This window comes from Rhinopithecus roxellana, chromosome 3 (genome assembly GCF_007565055.1).
Source record: "Rhinopithecus roxellana isolate Shanxi Qingling chromosome 3, ASM756505v1, whole genome shotgun sequence".
Lineage (NCBI taxonomy): Eukaryota > Metazoa > Chordata > Mammalia > Primates > Cercopithecidae > Rhinopithecus > Rhinopithecus roxellana.
Genome location: NC_044551.1, coordinates 117,826,813 through 117,850,556, shown reverse-complemented (window position 1 = coordinate 117,850,556; position 23,744 = coordinate 117,826,813). Strand labels below are relative to the sequence as shown.

General features: G+C 35.2%; 1 protein-coding gene across 1 annotated transcript in view; it reads left to right on the top strand.

The window, feature by feature from the left end:
- ADAMTS19 (ADAM metallopeptidase with thrombospondin type 1 motif 19) overlaps positions 1–23,744 on the top strand; it is a 291,742-nt gene that overhangs the window by 203,800 nt on the left and 64,198 nt on the right. The window contains exons 14-16 of the mRNA XM_030927451.1: positions 950–1,077; positions 5,211–5,331; positions 12,442–12,522. Of these exons, the coding sequence (XP_030783311.1) occupies positions 950–1,077; positions 5,211–5,331; positions 12,442–12,522 (330 nt within the window). The remainder of the gene's footprint in view (positions 1–949; positions 1,078–5,210; positions 5,332–12,441; positions 12,523–23,744) is intronic.

The window sequence follows — 23,744 nt, the reverse complement described above, 5'->3', positions numbered from 1 at the left end:
GGTGTTACCAAATACTACAGCTCTTCTGTAGGAGGCTTAGAAATGGACACAACACTTTAAAAATATCGTGACACTTTCTGAGCCTAAAAGGCAAGGGTTTTAACCCCAAACATCCTATCTCATTGCTGAATGAGGCACAACGAAGACAGCTGTTTGGGAATTATTTACCTGGGGTCATGGTTCTCAACCTAGATATTGTATACAACGACATGGTTTCTGCATAAGTGGTGAAGGGGACAGAGTTCTCCCAAGCACATCACTAGTTGCACATAACTACGGATGCTCTCATGGGATGGTATTGCATTTCAGAACAATATTTCTGTTGCATTGTAGTAACAATCCTAGTAACAGAAATGTTTGTTACAAATGCAATTGTTACTACAATCCCAGTAATAGAAAATTTCATGAGAATTCTCATCTGAAAGGCTCTTGTTTCTCCCTGTAGACATTTTTTCAATTAGAAAATGTCAACTATGTAGAAATAAAAATTAGCACACTGAAATTTAGAAGTAAGACATCAAGAAATAATTCAAGCATGAAGTAAATCTTAACCAGGACTTAAAGATAGGTACCATCCTGGTGCCTACTAAAGTTGAAGAGGATATCATTTCAAAAAAATATGATCATAAAATTGGGGTGTGCCAATTATTATTCAGGGAGGAGGTCTGGATTGTGTGTGCTAGATATATTGAGCCATAAAATAACAAATGATATGTTTTAAGGTAATTTGAAGCCAGATTTCTTAGAAGATTAATATTCATTGAACGTCTCCAGGCACCTAATGTATTACACATAGAAATCTTCTAATGTTATCTACTCTAATATTATATTACTTAATTAGCATTGAATTATATTTTTTACTCAATAACCATTCTGAAAAATGAAGCTTAAGATAAAAATATGTATGCAGTAACTTTTTCTCATTTCTTTTTATCCATTCTGTATGTAGAAAAACCATGTGCCTTGTTTTGCTCTCCCGTGGGAAAAGAACAGCCTATTCTTCTATCAGAAAAAGTGATGGATGGAACTTCTTGTGGGTATCAGGGATTAGATATCTGTGCAAATGGCAGATGCCAGGTAAGACATTCCAAAAAGAAGAATTTATATGTTGAAGGAAAATTGTGGGACCATTGAGCAACTTCACAGTATGGTTGAAAGCTTTGGACTAAGATTCAAAAGATACTGCTATAGTCCTGCCTTGACTGTGACCTTGAGCAAGTCTGATATACTTTGAAACCTCATTTTTTCATGTGTGTAATGATGGGTTTGACTTGGTACTCCGTAAAATCTATTACTAACTGAAAGAATCTGAGATTTTGATTGTGTAATATACATATTACAGGTTTAAACTTGGAGCACTTTGGACATTTTATATCAAATATTTCAGACCAAAAATTCAAGCACTCTAGTTCTCCTTGCCTTGTGTCTAAGAGTGAGCCATGAGGCAAAAATCAATAAAACTGACCTTATAACTCATATTCAAGTATCCTTAATATACTTGAATCAGATGATTTTTAAATGCGTATTCAACTTTCTTATAATAAACATTTTATTTGCTTTTCTCTTTCTTTTAAAAAATTTCCATTCACATGCATGTGTGTGTTTTTCATCTATGTTTAGAAAAAATAGAATTCCTGTTAAAGTGATTATGAAGAGCACAGTGGAGAGATCAAAGTGTGGAAGTGAGCAGTTGCTAGTCATGGTTCTCCCACTGTCTCAAGTTGACATTCCCTGGAAGATCAATATGCGCAAAGTTTAATGCCAAGTGTTTTCATGATCATCATCTATGTGGAGTTAAGGAAGAGGCAGGTTTGGGAACAGCATGAAATCAGGCTCTGGTACAGTCACAAGACCTTAGCTGACCCCGTGGGAAGCACTTAAACTGCCATGGGGCTTGAGGGTTGTTACCATTTTGGGTGAGAAAATCAGGCCATTTACTCTCAGCATCTACTATTGTTTGGATACAAGCTGCCCCAGGAAGTGGCTACAACCTTGGGGAAAGCAGGTTTCCTTAGTCTAGATAGTTTCTGACAAACTTTCCAGAAGCAGGAGAAAAATAAATCCTTTAGCAATGAAAGAGGTTGCTGAATGGAGTGGCACTGAGTCTGTGACAGCCTTTAGGAAACTGTTACTGGGCAAATCACTTAAAATATATTTGCATGCATTAATTAATCTGTAAAATAAAGTTGGTAGACCATTGGTCATTGACTTTGTGCTATATACCCTCCTTTGAGAATGTAATGAAATTTTTTTCCTCAGAAAAATGTACAACTGAACACACACAAACACATATACATGCACACAAATGCCAAAAATTGAAAACAATTTCAAGCAACGAATGGATCAATCCATGGTCCAATAGAAGCGTATGCACTTCTGGGTAAGAAGCTGGGAACAACACAAAACTTAAATGCTTTCCCAGCTCTGAGATTCTGTATTTTGCCAGTAGGCTATAAGTTTTAAAGCATAGAATCATGTAAAACCATTGGCATAAGAAGCAGTCTTTTGACTATATATTAATTTCTTTTATTAACAGAATATGGCAATTACCAAAATGTAGTTTTTCATTAAAAAATATAGATATTTTACCTATATGTATTTTGTTTTCAGAACTATATGCTCTACTAGTGAAACCTTCATCTCATCATTATATGTAAATCTGTTAGATTATTGTATGTCTTAAATGAATTTATTTTTTAAATTGTGTATGTCAAATATAATAGCCTAAATTGCTATGCTTTTTACTTAACAGTATTGTATAAGCCAAATCTTTTAAAAAGTCCCTGGGCAAAAATTAAAATTACAGCAAAAACAACAAAGATTTTGCACAAATACTATGTGGACCTGATGATTATAATTAAATTAGAATTATTTGAAATGGATTGTGACTTATAATGGCATTAAAACACTTCAAGATTCTGGCTTTTTAATTAAAATGCTTCATTTAGTCTTTCAATAAAATTGAAAACATGCCTCTCTAGTTTTTCTGACAACCCTTAGCAATTGGGGGTTTGACTAGAGTGTTTTATCACTGAATATACAGCACCAAAGCTGAATACAGCATTACAGACTTAGTAAATGAAAGGCAATCGAAAGCAGACAACCTTCTCTGGTGACCCATTTTGGTTCTGTGACGTTTCTCTTACTGAAAACGATAAAGAAGGCTGGAGCCTGTATATGATCATGCTATTTGCGTATCTCCCGCACACCAGTGGTACCTCAGGTACTTGCTATCAGTGACGTGGCACTGCCTCTTCAAAGTAGTTCATCTTCAACTTTTGGATTTATGTAAGCATATTTTGATATGTGTGGATACTTAAAACTACCAATTATAAGATACAAAATATTTATCTTTTATTTTTAAAATATATGATTATTGACCTGTAGTATATACGTCTATTCCTTACTTTTACTTTAGATTTACAGACCTTGTAATATCTTAGTTAAAGGATTGGGAAAAACTAAAAAACTGCTAAGTACCAACTTATTTCGTAGTGGAACTATTATTTACTGTTTTCTCACCATTTGCCAAGAGGCAATCTGGGTACCACAGATAGAGCAATAAAGATACTTTTATCATTTCAAAAACACTCTAGTTCTCCTCAACTTTTTCCCCATTTGAACATGGAGAGACTTTTCTTCTCAACCCAGGACTCCCAGATCAGGCTCCTGCTTAATGTTCTCTTCACATACTTGGTTGTGTTCTGAGCATTTCCTGTGATGGCTACTTCTTTCATCTAGACATTCTCTTTATTTCTCCCTGAATAAGCTTTGACTTACTGATCAGAGTTCTGTGCTAACACTTTGTACCTCTTGACACTGATAGGACCCCCTTGACAAAAGGAAGGAATGCTGTATTGTGCAGTTTTAATGTGACTTTTGCTCCCAGCATATCCATCCTGCAGCTGCATTTAATAATCTGCTAGCTTCCTCCACCCCAACACCAGCAGCACCAATCACAAAGATTCTGTTTTTCTTTCTGTTGCATTTAATATTTTAAAATTTCCTCTAAAATAATTGGAACCTATTATAAATGGATGTATCATCGGTCTCAGTTCCAAATCCTTCTTGATTAGGAGGAATTGTGTAATACTACCATTTATTTCTGACAGTACAGACATACTAAATTCTGCCCTTTGAGTATGTACAACTTTGCCTCATCAATGGGGAGCAAACATTATTTACAAGAAAAGAGGCAATTGATTGGGCCTTAGAAGATTCATATTAACAAAATTCTTCTGGGAGCTTATAAAAATTAATTCCCCAACTGTTCATATTTTCTTAAAGCAACCATGGGTTGTGAGGCGTTCTTACTCACATTCATGTGCTAGCTGCCAAAGGAGATAGGGATAAAATAAACTGCAGTTGATTTATGAACTGTAGTAAAAATAAACAGCTATGCTCAGTTTTCCAGAAAGTTAATATTTACCATTTAGCACTTACTTTACAATCACTTTAAAAGTTAAGCCATCCATATAGTGAAGTATATCTGTTCTTTGTTGAGTAGAAGGAATTAAACTAATCATGATGCATTTAATAAAAATGTGATTTCCTTTGGGACTTACGTACATTTTTCTCAATAATATTTTTTCCAAATTACTTTATGGTGTAATTTAATACTTACTATAAAAGATACTCTATGCTGGTCAGAGTGGCTCACACCTATCATCCTAATACTTTGGGAGGCCAAGGCAGGCAGATTACTTGAGCTCAGGAGTTCAAGACCAGCGTGAGCAACATGTTGAAACCTTGTCTCTACAAACACACAAAAAAATTAATCCAGCATGGTGACACATGCCTGTAGTCCCAGCTACTCAGGAGGCTGAGGTGGGATGCTGGCTTCAGCCTGGGAGGCAGAGGTTGCAGTGAGCCGAGATGGAGCCTCTGCCCTCCAGCCTAGGTGACAGAACCAGACCCCATCTGAAAGAAAAAGAAAGACAGAAAGATAGATAGAAAGGAAGAAACACAGAAAGAGAGAGGAAGGTATGTAGGTAGGTTAGCTCTCATCTTGGTAATTTTACAGATTATGTTATTTGACATTGGCTTGTTGTATTAGCTTGCACCAGAGAATATGACATTTTATAATATGACATTTTATAAGTTTTACAATTAAATATATCTGGTTTATAGAGACTATGTTTGTCCCAAATTAGTAGTAAAACAAAAAAGAATACCTCTATTTATGATGTGCTGTCATTCTCTTGTTACAGAAAGTTGGCTGTGATGGTTTATTAGGGTCTCTTGCAAGGGAAGATCATTGTGGTGTATGCAATGGCAATGGAAAATCATGCAAGATCATTAAAGGGGATTTTAATCACACCAGAGGAGCAGGTAATTTTTCTTTATTTTTTCATAAATATTAATCCCTGCAATCTTTGGGGACACAAATTACATTGAATTTAACTTAAGAGATTATAGTTCTAATTCTATTGAAGACTTGCAATGGGTATTAAATGATTTTTGTGATGACATACAATACATGTGATATGAGCCAAAAATCCTAACAAGCCCATTTCCCAATAATGAAAATATGAAGTCATCTGTTGTACATTTAATAAGTTAGAAGAGCAAGGGAATAATCTAATTTGCATTGGCTAATGTTATCAGGTTTCTACAGACCTTATTCTCCAATGCAAAGAATGATGTCTACTAGAAAATAATGATTTGTAACAGCCTAAAGCAACCATTGAGAATAGTAATGTTCAGATTTTCAGCTTTCCATCTTTATTTTTTTCTTAATGTTTTTGCTACATTATCAGGGAGTACATTTTTGGAAACAGAGGGTCCATGACAGTGTAGCATACAACCAAGAGGAGTCAGAAGATGTGAGATAATGTTCCAAATAGATTTAACAGCAGAGTTCATCCTCTCTTGTTTTCTCATCTATAATTACTAATACTCAGGGAATGTGAGATTGAAATTATGAATGATCTACATAGTATGCATTTAAGGTAATTTACAACAAAATATGATACTGTTTTTACTGAAATATAATGATCCCAAAATGTGGTTTATGTACAGAAAATGCTTTATACTCAGGATCTTAAGCTTACTGGAAAGAAGCAAACATTTTCTGTGTTTACATTAGTCTGTTACCTGGGCATGTGTCTTGTACCCTTAATATTGGTATCTATTTTCATGATTGATATGCTTATGTCAAATATACTCTTCTCTTTTTAAAATTATACTGTACTTTTTGAGACAGCATGTCACTCTGTTGCTCAGGTTGGAGTGCAGTGGTGCATGGCTCACTGTAGCCTTAACATCCCATGCTCAAGCAATCCTCCTAACTCAGTCTCCCAAGTAGCTGGGACTAGAGGCATGCACCACCAGGCCCAGCTAATTTTTTTTTTAATTTTGTTTTTTGTAAAGATGGGTCTCACTATGTTCCATAGATTTGTCTCAACTCCTGGGCTCAAGCAGTCCTCCTACCTAGGCGTCCCAAAGTGCTGAGATTATAGACGTGAGCCACTGTGCCCACTCTAGATATGCTGCTTTCATCATTGATATGCTTATATTACATATACCAACATTTTCCTAGTTTAAGTTTCTTTTTGAAAAGAACAAGAATTCTGAGCCTAATACATGAATTAATTTTAATACAAAGAACAGGCCATTTATGTTTGAGTAATCGAGAAAACAGTTCATTCTAGATAAAACAGTCCTTCAGAAAAGAAAATTAGTCACAGTCTTCTAAAGTATGAATGTAAATTGTTTGCTAGGCCTAAACAGAATAAAAGATAAGTGAGCCTGAACATCTTAAAGCCTGGAAATGAGTAAGGCCTATGGTAAATTGCAGATCAAACTCTCAGTCTTCAAAGTGGTGAAAAAGGTGATAGGTCCCAAACATCAAAAATCTGCCAGCACTCATTTAGAAAAAATAAACAAATACTTAGCTGAAACAGGCTCTCAGACTTTCAACTAGGAAATGTAATTATAATAAGCTTTTTCCGCCTGATTGTGATGGCAGAAGTTTTTTTTTTTTATAGTGCAGAAATTCAAAAAAATTTGAAAGACTAAAGAAATTTAAAGATATTAGAGTTTTAAAGAATATTCTTTCATATTTATTTAGTATGCCTGGAAACAGTTCACAGAATACAGATGCACATTTAGCACTGATGCCTTTATTTAATTGTAACACTTTATATTTCCACTAAGCATAGAAAACAGAAATACCATTAAAAATCAGTGACTCTTTTTATTCTGACTGTAGTTATGTGAATATATATTTTCCCAGATTTCTATTTCAAATCCCCTTTTTATTCCACTTTAATTTCTACTTTTGTTCACTGTAGGTAAGTTATATTAAAACTTACCTACCATGTTTATTTGGAAAATATCAGCAGTGCCTAAGATCACACAAATATTAAAGGTTAGTAAGGCCACTTTCTTCCTTACAACTCTATGTTAATTTCACATTGCTCACAGGGAAGAAACCAGAATTCTTAGCTTAGACCTTAAGGTCTACATGTGTTGTCCCTGTCTGTCTCTCCAGTCTCCTGTCACACCAAGGTCCTCTTCCTTCTCTGAGTCCTTACGGGTGCTTACACTGACCATGCCCCCACTGCCACCCACCAGCCTCCGCCACACACACCCACATCTGGAATTTCCAATTGTGTATTGATCAGCTTTCTCTTGGCTTTGATGGATGAATGCCTAGATATCACGTAGTTCTCAGTTCAAATATCATTTATTTAATGAAGTGATCCCAGAAGTGATACCTCTTATGACTAGTGACTATTTTAGTGATGTTTACCATGTTTGTATCCATATCGTTTAGCTCTAGTCACATTTATAATTTTATGTTCACTTGTCTTTCCTATGCCATTAGGCCTTAAGCTTGATGAGAAAAAAAAAAAAATGCTATTCTTGTTTAACACCATATTTGTAATTATCAGCATAGTATGTGATCCATTAATATTTGCTAGTTTAATAATGAAATGCTAAATTTGTATAACGTTCTATTTTAAAAATTCTGCATGAGTTAATAATTCTATCACAGGCACCATCTACTTGTGACTTCAGGAATGTTGTATTTATTTCTCTTGAGACGGTTTTATCCCTATAGCTATGTACTTCCTAGAATTTTTTAAAGGCCATGCAGCCCTCTTTGTCCAGTTTGGCCACGCATGTTGAATATATTATATGAGTAACACACGTGCAGACACACATGGGTGTTTTCAGTCCCTGTGCTCTACTTAGAGTTGGCTAAATCATTTTTGTTGGAGCTGGAAAATAAATTCAAGAAGCGTTTGTTTTGTTTTTGTTTTTGGTTTTTTCTTAGTACTTTATCATGTCTTCCATTGTAATTTGCCTAGCCAAGTGATACATTTTTAGAGGAATGAAAGGCAAATTATATATTGGCCAGTTGTTGAACTGCATAGTTATCAGTATATACTAAGAAGAAAATGGGCATAAAATGTTTTATTCTTTGTATAAGAAAATGAAGTATAAGGAGGACATGCTGTAAGAGCTTTTGTGTGTGTAGTTGTTTGCCACAGCAATGGGAGAGTCCTAGTGTTAATTATTATTTTGTATTTTAGGAAATAGTTGCAGTGAATTATAGCAGGAAGTGAACAGGAGAAACAGACAGACCTGAGTTCAAAGCTTGGGTCAACTAATTACTGACAATGCAGTATTGGAAAGTGTATTTTTTCCTCTATCTTTATTTTCTCATCATATTAAATTAGAAGTGTAATATCCACCTTGGAGACTATAATTATGGTTAAAATAATTTATGTAAAGTAACTATAATAATGATTAGCACATACAGTTTTTCAAAATATGGCATTTGTTACTTCACTGTTACTGTGAAGATGAAGAATGATATCAACATTTTAAGAGCTGATTAAAAATGGGATCTCTGGTTATAAAATAGGATGTTACTGTGTGCAAAGTGCACAGGAGGATCAAATTTACAATATTGACTTCACTGGCTTCATGATCCAACTTCTAAGCTTCTGAGTCAGTACACTGTTAATTGTGCCAAATGGCTTATTTACTGAAAGTATTTAACTCCCAGTCATTGGCTTTCTCTCTTCATATGTGTTTGATTAATATCTTTCTACCTCTCTTCTTGAAAATCAGTCTAACCTTTCCTTTAAGTCATCCCAACTCAATAAAAGAGAATCGCTGTAAATATAGCTATAAACTTAGATATAACTATAGCTCTAATGTATAACATACCTCAGAGAGTACCATTAAACTCAAACAAGAATTTGCACATACTAGCTCTACTTTGTTATATCTACTCCTCTTTTTTAATATTCTGAAGTTCAACATCTGCTCCCAACACTTTGCTGAATTCATTTGCTTGGAGATTAACAGTTATCTCCTGACTGGAACACTCAGAAGACTCTCTTTGGTCACCTTTCTCTTTGCTGCCTCATGTTTGACATACAGCTTTTGACAGTTCACCAGCAATTCTTCTTGAGATATTCTCATCCATAGGGTCCCACTTCCCAAAACAGACCAGATGTCCTCCTTCCCCTCCTCCTCCTCCTCCTTCTTCTTCTTTCTTCTTCTTTCTTCTTCTTTTTTTTTTTTTTTATTTTTGAGACAGAGTCTCACTCTGTCACCCAGGCTGGAGTACAGTGGCACAATCTCAGCTCACTGCAACTTCTGCCTCCCAGGTTCAAGTGGTTCTTCTGCCTCAGCCTCCTGAGTTGCTGGGATTACAGGCGTGTGCCACCACACCCAGCTAATTATTTGTATTTTTAGTAGAGACGGGGTTTCACCGTGTTAGCCAGGATGGTCTTGATCTCCTGACCTTGTGATCTGTCTGCCTCGGCCTCCCAAAGTGCTGGGATTACAGGCATGAACCACTGCGCCTGGTCCCATTCCTCTATCTTTTTTCCCGATTTATTTTTATCTCTTTGTTAAAAACTATGACTGTCACCAAAGTTGAGTGCTTGATTTCTGTTCTTGATTTTCTCCACTTATTTCCATGCCTTAACTTGGTGATTCTGCAAGGATATCTCGCAAAGCTACGTCAATAGCATGGCCTTTCTCTAGATTCCAGATGTTACAGAGTTCTTACTGGATGTTTTCACTAGTGTGTTGTACCATTTTGTTAGATACAAATTGCAAAACCAAATTTATTCAGTTATTACCAAAACTAGATGATTTCTCTCTTGATTTCCATGTTCCTGTAAATGATGCCCCATTCTCACATAGCTAATAATAAAGCATTGTGTTCAATATTTATTATGCCCACTTTCTTTTGGTTACTAAGTTCAGAAATTTTTTTCTATAGAGTATCTTCTGGATTTTCTCCCTTAGCCTCCACTACTCCTGGATTTTACCATTAGTGCCCTGACACTGTCGCCCACAACTATATCCCTGTTCATCTTGGATATCACTGTTAGACAAAGCCTCTTGAAGCCAGGATCCAATTACCGAGATCCTTGCTATAGTATGTTCGATAGTTTCAAATCGATAAATTCATTCTCCTGGGCATGCATTTAAACTCTATTTAATAAAGCCACTGTCTTACATCTTCTCATTCCATCAGAATTATTTCATTCAAGTACCAGTAACTACACCACATATCCCTTACTCTTCCTTATACACAGTGAACTCATCCTTTTTCTGTATGTATCTGAAGCCTACCCATTCTCCAAAGGCAGTTCATCTATTTACTTTTTTGTGAAGCTTTCCTTTATAAGTTGTTCTCTCTTCTGAATCATAGTGATTCTGTCTGATGACAGTGTTTCCCAAGTATGAGTAATGTTTAACAGGGAAAAAAAAATCCTACCTCTGTGAATAAAAATAGCAATGAAGCCTTGAAGGTAGTAGCTTAAACAACTCTGGTTTATAATCTTCAGCAGAGAATTAACCATATCATTTTGCATATTACCTTTTTAACATGATATTTGCCATTGTATTCAACTCATTTATATAAGGTAGTTATGCCTGTCTTTCCAGTTCAATTATAAGCTCACTGAAGGCAGAAGTCACATACCTGACTTCTATGTGCAAATAGCCATTATGCATCTGTTTCCATTTTAATTGCTGCGTATTTTGTTCATGTGAAAAAATGACAGTGCTTTTATGTTTAATGTTACTGAGAATGGCTTAGTGTTGCTGAAATGTGCAATTCAATAGCTAAACAAACTGCGTTCTTGAATGGAAATTTCGATTCTAAAAGCACATGGCACTAATTCCAGCCACTGCCACCAGGTGGGGTATATGCTATCTTTTGGTATATGCCAAGTATCTAAATATACATCTCAGGAAGATGAATAATTAATAAATAGGAGACAACTCTGGAATTAGCTCTTGTGCCTTTTTTAAAGCTTAGAAGGTAGACTTTTATAAGATACATGGATCTGCACAGAACTACTAAGAACAATATTTTAATATAATTGGAAAATAACTATTCAAGCAAAAGTAGGCATCTGTTCTCACTATTCTGCACTAAGTGAAACTTGAGTCTGTATTTTTCTACACATTTTCTCTTATCTCACTTTACCTTATCATTTTATTTCTCTTCAAGCATTATATCCCTAACATCTGCTGAAAAATGTGTCCTGAGAAGCACCTAATTTTGCCTTGGGTCTAGCTGTCTGACATCTTCAGAGATGACCCTAGACTGCTTGGTGTGACCTAACACTTTCTGTTGCCTTTGTTAATATCCTCCAGAAAATGCTTGATCTCTCTTGTCCTATACTTCAGTACTCCAGGGATTTAGTCCAGGCCTGCTATATTTTCTTCAGCTATATATTCTTTTTCCCCACACTTTCTAACCTAAAGAAGTTCCCACAACAAAATCTGAGGTTTTCTGTTCTATTTCACGATCCACTGTGTTTCTAACCAGGCTGTTCCACTGGGTTTTTTCTCTCCTCTCAATTCATAAGGTATCAATGAGCTTTTTTTGTTGTTTTACATAAAATAAAAGTGCCTGTTTGTCCTCCATAGTGCTGTAGGCTCAACATCTTTCCAAGAAACTTCACTGGAAATCATGGCAGCTTTTTTTTTTTTTTTTTTTTTTTTTTTTTGAGGCGGAGTCTCGCTCTGTCGCCCGGGCTGGAGTGCAGTGGCCGGATCTCAGCTCACTGCAAGCTCCGTCCCCCGGGCTCACGCCATTCTCCTGCCTCAGCCTCCCGAGTAGCTGGGACTACAGGCGCCCGCCACCTCGCCCGGCTAGTTTTTGTATTTTTTTTTTTTTAGTAGAGACGAGGTTTCACCGTGTCAGCCAGGATGGTCTCGATCTCCTGACCTCGTGATCCGCCCGTCTCGGCCTCCCAAAGTGCTGGGATTACAGGCTTGAGCCACCGCGCCCGGCCATGGCAGCTTTTATATATAAAATTTTTTCTTTACGTAAGTACTGAAATATCATAGCAATAACCAAAACCAAAAGGAAAACAAAAGGCAAGTCAATCAAGAAAAGAGATTTTGAAGGAACTCAAGATTTATTTCATGTTTTATTGACCCTTACAGGTTATGTAGAAGTGCTGGTGATACCTGCTGGAGCAAGAAGAATCAAAGTTGTGGAGGAAAAGCCGGCACATAGCTATTTAGGTAACCTGTGTTACAGACACAGAGAAGATCCAAGTACGAGCCCAACTCCCTGCCCCGAGAGTTCTATGATGAGGAGGAAGTCAATCTGTTTCTAGTTTTATGTTTGAACTTCCCAGGAACTATCTTTTGTCATATTAAGTAGGAATATTTTTCCTTCTCTCCCAAGGACTTCCCAGGAGCAAAAGCAACCTGGTTGTCTGTATGTTTTTGAGGGGTAAAAATTGCATCCACATGTTAGTCCAGGATAAAACAAAACAAAACAAAACAAAAACCTCATTGAATGATTTGGGTATGATTTATATTCATATATATTTCATAACTATATTTATTTCACATATACACATACATTCACACACACATATACATATTAGTTGCATTTATAAATGAATTTATGTGTATATATATATAATGATCATTTCATCAGGAAATCTTGTGGCATTTTTGAAGTAATGTTCTACATACTAAAGGACTTGATTTTTTTAATGGAAAAGGGTTCTCTCCCTTGCCTCATTTTAGGAAAACTCACCTATGAAGAAAATATTTTTAAATTTTTAACTGTTATGAAAAGTACTGTATCAGTTATTTTAATCATTTAATTAGGTCATTTCATGATTTTTAAATATATGAAAAAATACTAAGTTGTCAAAATATACATGCTCATATGTTAACAAAAAAAAAAAAAAAAAAAAAAAAAACAACTTTCAATCTAAATCTTGTGAAATGAGGTTTTATCTGGCATCCAGAGATAGAGGGACCTAATATGATGATGTCAGACAGAAGACTAAATAATTTTCCAGAATTTTAACACTGTGTTTGTATTATCTTTACACACACAAAGAAAGCTCTCAAGCCTATTTTTTGTAACAAAAATAATGTCCTCCCTATTTTTTCTTAAATGAGCAATAATGTCCCAATAAGGAATCCTTTGTACATAAAAACAACTCAGCTTACGTGATTGTTTCTACTCTGTAATATCAAAAATACATAATCTACACTCAGATTGAATTTTTTTCAATAGAAGTTGAATTCTAGGAGTAGAAAAATTTGAGGAAAGGGGACAGTAAAAGGAATTCTTTATCATGTGACACACTCATTACCAATTATTACCATTTGTTCCCAATATATGCATTGGTATTTAATCTATTTTACCTACTATGGTACAAATAGATCATACAGGATTTTCAAATACAGATTAAAAGTCCTGATACCCAGTTTTAAGAGACACTGGCCATAATCTAGACAATTTCAATACATTCATTCAATAACAGACAAGTGGTTATTACACTTGCATGTATGTTTTCTTTTTTCCAAGCTATAAAGGAATATAGATATCTCATATGGAATTTTGTCAATTATACAAAATTCTAAATTATAGTATGGGTTATAGTAACCTGACACATGTGACTGAATAAGCCAGGCAATACTACAAAGGTGACATCTTCATGCCATCTCCAATTTCTTACCTCCCAGTCTCTTTAGCCAATCCAGTCCTGTTTCCTGTCTCCCTCTACAGTAAATGCCTTTTTTAAGGTCAGCAAATGCCCTCCATGTTGACAAATCTAATGTTACTTGACCTGTAAACGGCATTTAAAACTGTTGACCTCTCCTCATTTCATTAAACACTTATAGGACCACTGCATGCCCCTTACTGGTCTCTTTTGTGAGGTCTTCAGCCTCTTTATGTTTCCAAATGTTCCCATACTATAGGGTTCAGCCTGGGTCCTGATCTTTTCTCTGCTATATATATTCTCTCCCTAGGGAATTACATCCAGCTCTATTGTTTTACACGTTTATTTCATCAAAAGTTTCCTAGGTACCTCAGAAATTATAAGTCTGATATAGTTTGGATGTTGTCTCTTCTAAATCTCATGCTAAATTCTGATCCTCAATATTGGAGGTGGGGCCTGGTGGGAGGTGATTGGATCATGGGGATGAATTTCTCACAAATGGTTTAACACGATCCTCTTGGTGCTGTCCTCATGATAGTGAGTTCACATGAGATCTGATTACTTAAAAGTATGTGACACGCACCCCCCACCCTCCTGCCCCTTGCTCCCTCTCTCCCCATGTGAGATGCCTGCTCAAGCTGCACTTTCTGCCATGATTATAAGCTTCCTGAGGCGCTCATCAGAAGACAAGCAGATGGCAGCACCACACTTCCTGTACAGCCCACAGAACTGACAGCCAATTAAATCTATTTTCTTTGTAAACTACCCAGTCCCAGGTGTTTCATGATAGCAGTGCAAGAACAGCCTAACAGAAAGTCCAAAATCAAAAGTCCAAATAAAAAATTTGATTTCCACTCCATGCTAAAACTTCTTCCTTTGCTGTTCTCCACTGCAGTGAATGTCACTGCATTAGTGTCCTATGCCTACTATAACAATTACTGCAAACTTGGCTACTTAAAACAACAAAAATGTATTCCCTCATAGTTCTGCAGGCCAGAAGTCAAAAATCAGTTTCACTGGACCAAAAATCAGTGTTTGCAGTGTTACACTATCTCTGGAGACTCTAGGAGAACATCCATTCCCTGTATTTTCCAACTCTGGTGGCTGCCAGCATTCCTTCGCTTGTCGCCTTGTCACTCCATTGTCTGCCTGCATGGTCTCATTGCCTTCTCCTTTCCTTCTGTGTTCAAATTTTCCTCCTCTTCTCTCTTATAAGGATACATGTGATTGTACTTAAGGCCTACCTGGATAATTCAGGATAATCTCCCATCTCAAGATCTTCAACTTAATATCTGTAATTTTAAAAAATGTGCCATAGAAGGCAATTATCTTAATTTGTTTGTGCTGCTATAAAAATACCATAGATTAGGTAGCTTATAAACAACAGAAATGTATTGCTGATAGTTCTGGAGGCCAGGAAGTCCAAGATCAAGGCACTAATAGAGTTGGTGCCCTTTAAGGGCTCATTTCCTGATTTATAGATGGCATCTTCTTGCTGTGTCCTCACATGGTGGAAGGGGCTAGCTAGCTCTCTGGGATAAGGACACTAATCCCAATTATAAGGGCAGAGCTCTTATGACCTAATCACTTCTCAGAAGATTCCACCTTCTAATGCTTCTAATTCTAACTTGGGGTTAGTATTTCAACATATAAATTTTACGAGGGGGACACAAATATTCAGACCATAGCAGTAGCATTCATAGGTTCCAAGGATTAGGATGTGGGTATCTTTTCCCCCCTCAAGAAAATTTTTTATTGTAAAATATATATCACATAAAATTTACCGTCACAGTATTTTTAAGTGTCAAGTTCAGTGAATTCAGTGGCATTAAGTACATTCACACTTCAATGAAATCTTTTGAAGGAATACAAAAACCCATTTTAAACTTCATATGAAATTTTACATACAGAAGTGACCCTGAATAGTCAAACCAATCCTGAAAAAGAACAAAGCTGGAAGATGCAAACTTTCTGATAGTAAAACTTTCTACAAAGCTACGGCAATTAAAACAGTATGATCCTGGCATAAAGACAGACATCTAAACCAATGGAAAAGAATAGGAAGTTCAGGAATATACATATATTCAAATGATTTTCAACAAGGGTACCAAGACCATTCAACTGAGAAAGGACAGTCATTTTTTTCCAGTGGTGCTGGGAAATCTAGATATCCACATGTAGAAAAATGAAGTTGGATCTTTACCTAAAACCATATAAAAAGGCTGTTTTGTCCAGGACTTTTGATTTTTGATTACTGATTTAATCTCCTTGCTAATTATAGTTCTATTTATGATTTCTCTTTCTTCATGATTCACTTTTGGTAGGTTTTGTTTTGGGAAATTTGCACATTTCATCTAGGTTATCTAATTTATGCTCATACAGTTGTTTATAGTACTCTCATAATCCTTTTTATTTCCATAGCATTGATTATAACATCCCCACTTTCATTTCTAATTTTAGTAACTTGAGTCTTGTCTTTTCTTTTGTTCCCTTAGTCAGTCTAGCTAAAGACTTGTTAATTTTGTTGATTTTTTTCAAAGAACTATCTTTTAGTTTTGTTGATTTTTCTCTATTGTTTTCTATTCTACGTTTCACTTATCTTTAATCTTACTTGCTTTCTTCTACTAGTTTGGGATTCAGTTTGTTGTTTTTCCAGTTTCTTACATGGTTAAGTTTTGTTGTTAATTTGAGATCTTTTTTCTTTTTTAATATAAGGGTTCATAGGTATACATTTTCTCCCTAGAAAAACTTTTGCTGTGTCCCATAAGGTTTGGCTTTGGCATGTTGAGTTTTCATTTGTCTCCAGATAATTTCTAATTCCTGATTAGATTTTTTTTTTCATTGTTGCATTGGTTGTTAAATAGCATGTTGTTGAATTTCTACAAATCTGTGCATTTTCTGTTTCTGTTCTTGATTTCTAATCTCATCCCTTTGTGGTCAGAGAAGATATTTTGTATGATATTACATCTTTTAAGAACATAATATCTTTTAAGAACATAGATAGATATCGGGGGAGGGTTGTTATTCAGCTCATCATATTCATGAATTCCTATCCAGTAGTTCATGTCAACACTGAGAGTCCTCCTTGATCCTTTACTTTCTTAACTGCTCTAGTGTGATGCATCAGGAAATCATTTCAGTTACTCAAAATTATTACTTTTTCTCCGTATACACTGACCTCTAACCAAGGCACTCTCTATTACATTGTCCTGCTTTATTTTCTGTATTACACTTATCCTTATCTGATTTTTTTATTTGTTCAAATTCTTGCTTTTCTAATGTCAATCTCCATTGTTAATTTTTGAAGGCATTTTGTTCTTTTGTCTACAATAGCTAAATCAAAGTCTGGCACACAGGAAATTACAGACTTTTTGAGTGAATTTGTTTAAGAAAAAGATGTTTCACACTTGGTTAGTATAGGCCAGTGCATTACATATATCCATAAATCCTCAGAATACCTCTATGAAGTAGGCATTATTAATTTCCCAATTTTTAAAATCTCATAATAGAGTGACAGAAACTTTAAGTTTCTTGCCCAAGGTTACACATCTAAGAAGCTGTGAACCTAGATTTGAACCCGAAGCATCTAGGGAGAGCATCTGGGTTCTTAGGCACTGAACCATGCTGCCTCCTTTTTAGTTTTATTATTTTAAGTAATTGTCTTCCATGCAAAACTTGTGATTTAAAAGTACATGTCATATTTGAACACATATTCTTTAAACTTCTCCCATATAACCTCTTTTTCCCCTTTTAAACCAGGGTGATCAACTAATTGTATAGAATTAACTCAGAAGGGTATACATCATGAAATGACAGTTTTCTTCTCTACTTGTTGTCTCCAATTGTACTAAATCCCATCATTTTTCTCTTTAGTGACCTCTAAACATAAGTCTCCAATCACTCTTTGTTTTTAAAAGACCACTCAGTTTAAAAGTTGAATCACATATCTGTCTCAGTTAGTTACTGTAAATTCTCCTTGTGCTTAGCCTTAGGCCTAAGTGAGCAGGGTCTTTTACTTGTAGAAAGAAACACTATCTATGCCCCTAAACAGACTGAATGCTGCTTTGGTGATTAAATCAATGTTGGAAATACTAGTATGTTACCATGTTTATTCAAGAGCACATTTCCTTACTTGCTAACTCAGAAAAAATAATTCACCTCTGATGAATCAGAGGAAGGGTGCCTTGGAGCACACATTCTTGGAGGCAAAGAGACCAGTTGCATAAATCTAGCGAGAGAAAAGAAATAGGGAACACCCAGTAGCTTCCAAAGACATTGAAGAGGTTGAACTGATGGAACTTGCTGAAAAATAGATGTGTGTTGATAGAGGATAAAAATTCAAGGATGACTTCTAGGTTTCTGGCAAGTAATAGCAACACTTACTAATGTGGGACACATGGATGAGGGGCAAATTTGGAGTAAAGAAGAAATGACACTGTGTTAAAATCACAGATTTCAGTCCTAAACACTTGGCAAATAGATGCACTTCATAAATCACATTTCCTAAAGGCTCCTTTGGGCGTAGGAAGGAAGTCATTGGAAATATTCATCTTGAAATAGCTTTAGCAAAAAGAAAAGAAAATAGAACCTTGGCAAACTGATCATTCTTAAACAAATTAGCCTGCCTACATCAAACATATTATTTTATAGAGATAATTAATCCCTTCCCAATATAATTATTGTTTTTCATCATTCTTTCTTTGAACTGTATTCTTAATGGCAATTATTATTTGCTTTTCTGAAGATTGTGGCATTATTGTCTTGTTAGTAATTTATCAAAAAGCCTAAACTGGAAAATATTTCAGATAGATCTATGTTGTATCTTTGCAAAATCATTGCAGCTCACAAATTTTTTTAAAAATGTCGAAAAGGTCATATGCGTCTACTTACCTTCCATGCAGTTTTGTATGTAAGGCACTATGGACAACTTCTCATTAAAAGATATTAAAATGAGCAAAATTCAAAAGAAAAAAAACTTTTTATAATGTACCTGTCATTTAGTCACTTTGGGCTGCTATAACAAAGTGCCATGGACTTTGTGGCTTATAAACAACAGAAATTTATTTCTCACAGTTCTGGAGGCCAGAAGTGTGAGATCAAGGGTGCCAGCATGGTGGGCTTCTGGTGAGGGCCCTCCTTCTGAATTGCATACTGCTGACTTCTAGCTGTGTCTTTACATGGCAGAGAGAGAGAGGAAACAAGCTCTCTTGGGACTCTTATAAGAACACTAATCCCTTTCATGAAGTCTTCACTCTCATGACCTCATCTAATCCTAATTACCTCCCGAAGACTCCACCTCCTAATAAGATCACATTAGGGGGTAGGGTTTTACCATGAATTTAGGGGGAGGGCACCAATGTTTAATCCTTAACACCTCTGAATTGGAAAGAAATTAAAGAACCCTTAGATACCAAAAACAAATGAGAACAGGAAGCCAGAGAATTAGGCTGACTCTGAAGACCCACCTATACCTGATTCTGGTAGGCAGGTTTAGACTTTGAGAGCTACAGGGACTCTGTGGACAGAAAACAAAACCTAAGGCCTTTACAAAATGTGAGCTCTAGTAGGAGAGCCCTGCATAAAGCAAGAACACCAGATTACAACTTCACTGTGGTGGAGAGATAGAAATTGCACCACAAAAGGTGGAAAAAAGAAAATCTATCTATATTAACTTTAGTACTAAGTGGAATTAGAAAATCAATTTTCCTGAGAATTTATAAGGCAAATCAAACTCTCATATGGGTTTGCAGCACCAATTTACCTTAACGGTGAAGTTCAGGGTTCTCAAGACTTACATGGTTACTAAGTTGGTTGGCATGGGCAAGTACAAATCTACACACACACACACACACACACACACACACACACAAATATATATACATATATGGTTATTCAGATATTCTTATATATATATATATATATTATATATACGGCTATTCAGATATTCTTTTTCTTTTTGTGTCAATTTTGGTAACTGATATCTTTAAGAAAGTAATTCCCTTACCTTGTCAAATTCATTGGTTTAAACTTGTTTATAGTATTTCCTTATTATAATACCTATAAGAACAATATTTTGTCTCTTATCTCTAATGTTTTTAGTCTGTGTCTACTTTTCTTAGATAAGCTAATGTTTTATCAGTTGTTTGATATTTTCAAATAACCAACTCTTGGTGTTAATGATTACCCCATTATTAATTTACTTCTATTTAATTGACTTCTGCCCTTTATTAATTTCTTGCTTCTATTTACATTGGGTTTATATTTATTTTTTTCTACCATTTTAAGGTAGAAACTTAGATCATGAATTTTATTGCTTTCTGCTTTGCTAATGTGACAATTTAAAGCTATAGGATTCCCTCCAACCACTGCTTTAGTTGTATTCTACAATATAGTCTTAGTTCAAAAGATTTTCATATTAGCACCATGATTTCTACTTTGATTCATGAGTTACTTATAAATGGATTGTTTATTTTCTAAATATTTTTATTTTTTAAAATAGATATATTGTTATTGATGTTTAGTTTAAATCTGTTCTGGTAAGAGAATATATTCAGTATAATTTCAATTGAGACCTCTTTTATAACTTATGGCATCTATTGGCCAGTGACCCATTTATACTTGAAAAAATTTGTATTCTATTAATACAATTGCTGAGTATAATCTCTAAATATCAATTAGGTGTATTTGGTTCAGGTCTTCTACATTTTTACTGATACTCATCTTTTCCTCAGTTAAGGAAAGTATTGAAATTTTCAACTAAAATTGTGGATTTTTCTGTCTCTTTTCAATTATGTCAGTTTTGCTTCATGCATTTTGATAATTTAGCATATGCTTAGGATTGTTAAGTCTACTTAACAAATGTTATGTCATTTTAAAATTTTAAATTTAATTAATTTTAATTTTAATGACCTTTAAAAACACATGTCATTTTTTAAATCTCAAAATATTTCTTGCCCTTGTCCATGGTATCCATTAATAATATGGCCGTTGGCCAGGCACAGTAACTCACGCCTGTAATCCCAGCACTTTGGGAGGCCGAGGTGGGTGGATCACCTGAGGTCAGGAGTTCAAGACCAGCCTGACCAATGTGATGAAACCCCATCTCTACTAAAAATACAAAAATTAGCCAGGTGTGGTGGCATGCGCCTGTAATCTCAGCTACTTGGGAGGCTGAGACAGGAGAATCACTTGAACCTGGGAGGTGTAGGTTGCAATGAGCTGAGATCACACCATTGAACTCCAGCCTAGGCAACAAAAGCAAAATTCCATCTCAAAAAAAAAAAAAAATCATTAAATCCATTTTTTTAATATTTAGTTTTGCATGCTACATCTTTTTCCATTCTTTTTATCTTAATCTATTCTTTTTTTTTTTTTTTTTTTTTTTTTTTTTTTTGAGACAGAGTCTCGCTCTGTAACCCAGGCTGGAGTACAGTGACACAATCTCAGCTCACTGCAAGCTCTGCCTCCCAGCTTCATGCCATTCTCCTGCCTCAGCCTCCCGAGTAGCTGGGACTACAGGCGCCCGCCACCATGCCTGTCTGATTTTTTGTATTTTTAGTAGAGACAGGGTTTCACCATGTTAGCCAGGATGGTCTCGATCTCCTGACCTCGTGATCTGCCCACCTCGGCCTCCCAAAGTGCTGGGATTACAGGCGTGATCCACCGTGCCCAGCTTGTTTTAACCTGTGTATTTTTAAAGCTCATTGAATACTGTGAGATTTTTCATCTTCTTTAGCCTGACAATCTGTCTTTTAACCAATGTCCTTAGTCCACTTAAACATAATAGAATTTTGGCCATACTGAATTTGTTTTCTATTTGTTCCATCTCTTCTTAATTCCTTTGTTCCTTTTTCTCTGGCTTCTGTTGGATTGAGTACACTTTTTACTATTCCAGTGTCTTCTTTACTTGCTTATTAGCTACAATTCTTACTTTATATTTTTAATGCATTGTGTAGCATTTACAGTATGTATTTTTAAGTTATTACAGCCTCCTTACAAATTATTTATACCACTTTATATATAATGTAAGCTCCTTAAAATAGTATACTCCTCTTTTTCCCTCCTTTTTGCTATTATGCATCTTACTTTCACATTTCCTATTATCAATTTAATTCTACATATATTTTAAACACCAAATTACATTGTAATCATTTTGCCTCAGTTATACTAAAAATAATATCAATAAATTTTTTATACATTTACCAGTATCAGCTTCCTTCCTTCCTTATAGACACCTCTTTCCATCTTGAACCATTTTATTTCAGCCTGAAGACCATTCTTTAATTTTTTTTTATGGAGTAAGTCTGCTGACATTTCTCAATTTTTGTTTGTCTGAATATGTATTTACTTTGCCTTCATCTCTGAAGGATATTTTCACTGGATATAGAATTCTAGATTTTTTCTTTTTTTTTGCTTTGTTTTCTCTCTCTAAATGTGATATTTTATTGTCTTCTGGCTTGTATTAGTTCTGATGGTATATCCAGTGAATTATTAAATATTTTACGCCTGTTTTAATGTGCTTTTTTCCTCTCCAGGCACTTTCAAGATTGTTATCCCTATTATTGGATTCCAGCAGTTTGATTATAATGTACATTGTATGGCTTTCTTTATGCTTATTTGGCTTAGATTCCATTGCATTTTTTAGATTCGTAGGTTTGTAGACCGTATCAAAGGTGGAAACAATTTTGAGCACAATGTCTTCAAATAATTTGTATGCCCCCACCCACATTTCTGGAATTCTAGCTACACATACGTTACTCTACCAGGTATTTCCTATGGGACAGTTATGGTCTGTTCATTTTTTTAGCCTGTTTTCTTTTTAGAATCCAGTTAGTTTCTATCATATTAGCTTTCCTTCAAGTTCACATACTTCTTTTGCAATATCTAAAATGTCTGTAAATCTGTTCAGTGAATTTGTCATTACAGATATTATGTATATTTTTCTATTCTGTGACTTTATCATTACAGTCATGCATATTTTTTCTATTTCTATTTTATATATTTATTCTGTGAAATTCGATTTATTTTTCATAGTTTCCATTATTCTTCAATATTACATATTTTTCTTTGAATTATTGTGCATACTGAACATACAATAGCTCTTCAAAAATCTTGGTCAGCCAGGCTCAGTGATTCACACCTGTAATCCCAGCCCTTTGGGAGGGCGAGGCAGGCAGATCAGTTGAGGTCAGGAGTTCGAGACCAGCCTGGCCAACATGATGATGCCCTGTCTCTACTAAAAATACAAAAATTAGCTAGTCGTGTGGCAGGCACCAGTAATTCTAGCTACTTAGGAGGCTGAGGCAGGAGAATTGCTTGAACCCAGGAGGCAGAGGTTGCAGTGACCTGAGATGGCGCCACTGCACTCCAACCTGGGTTACAGAATGAGACTCCATCTCAGAAAAAAAATAAAATAAAATAAAATAAAATAAAATAAAATAAAATAAAATAAAATAAAATAAAATAAAATAAAATAAAATAAAACCTTTGTCTACAAATTCTGTCATCTCTATTATTCCTAGATCTCATTTTACTGGCTGATTTTTCCACTGATTATGTAAAGATTGCAATCCCTGACTTTTTCCCATACCTAATACTTTTTGGTTGGATGTTGGATATTATGAATGTGACATTGCTGAAAGACTGTATTTTGTTATTTACGATTGAGTATTGAGTTTCATTTTGCTGGACAGTTAACTTATTTGCAGATCATCTTAACTTCTTGAGGTTTTTTGAAAGCTTTGTCAGTATGCATCTAAAGTAGCCTTTGCTCTA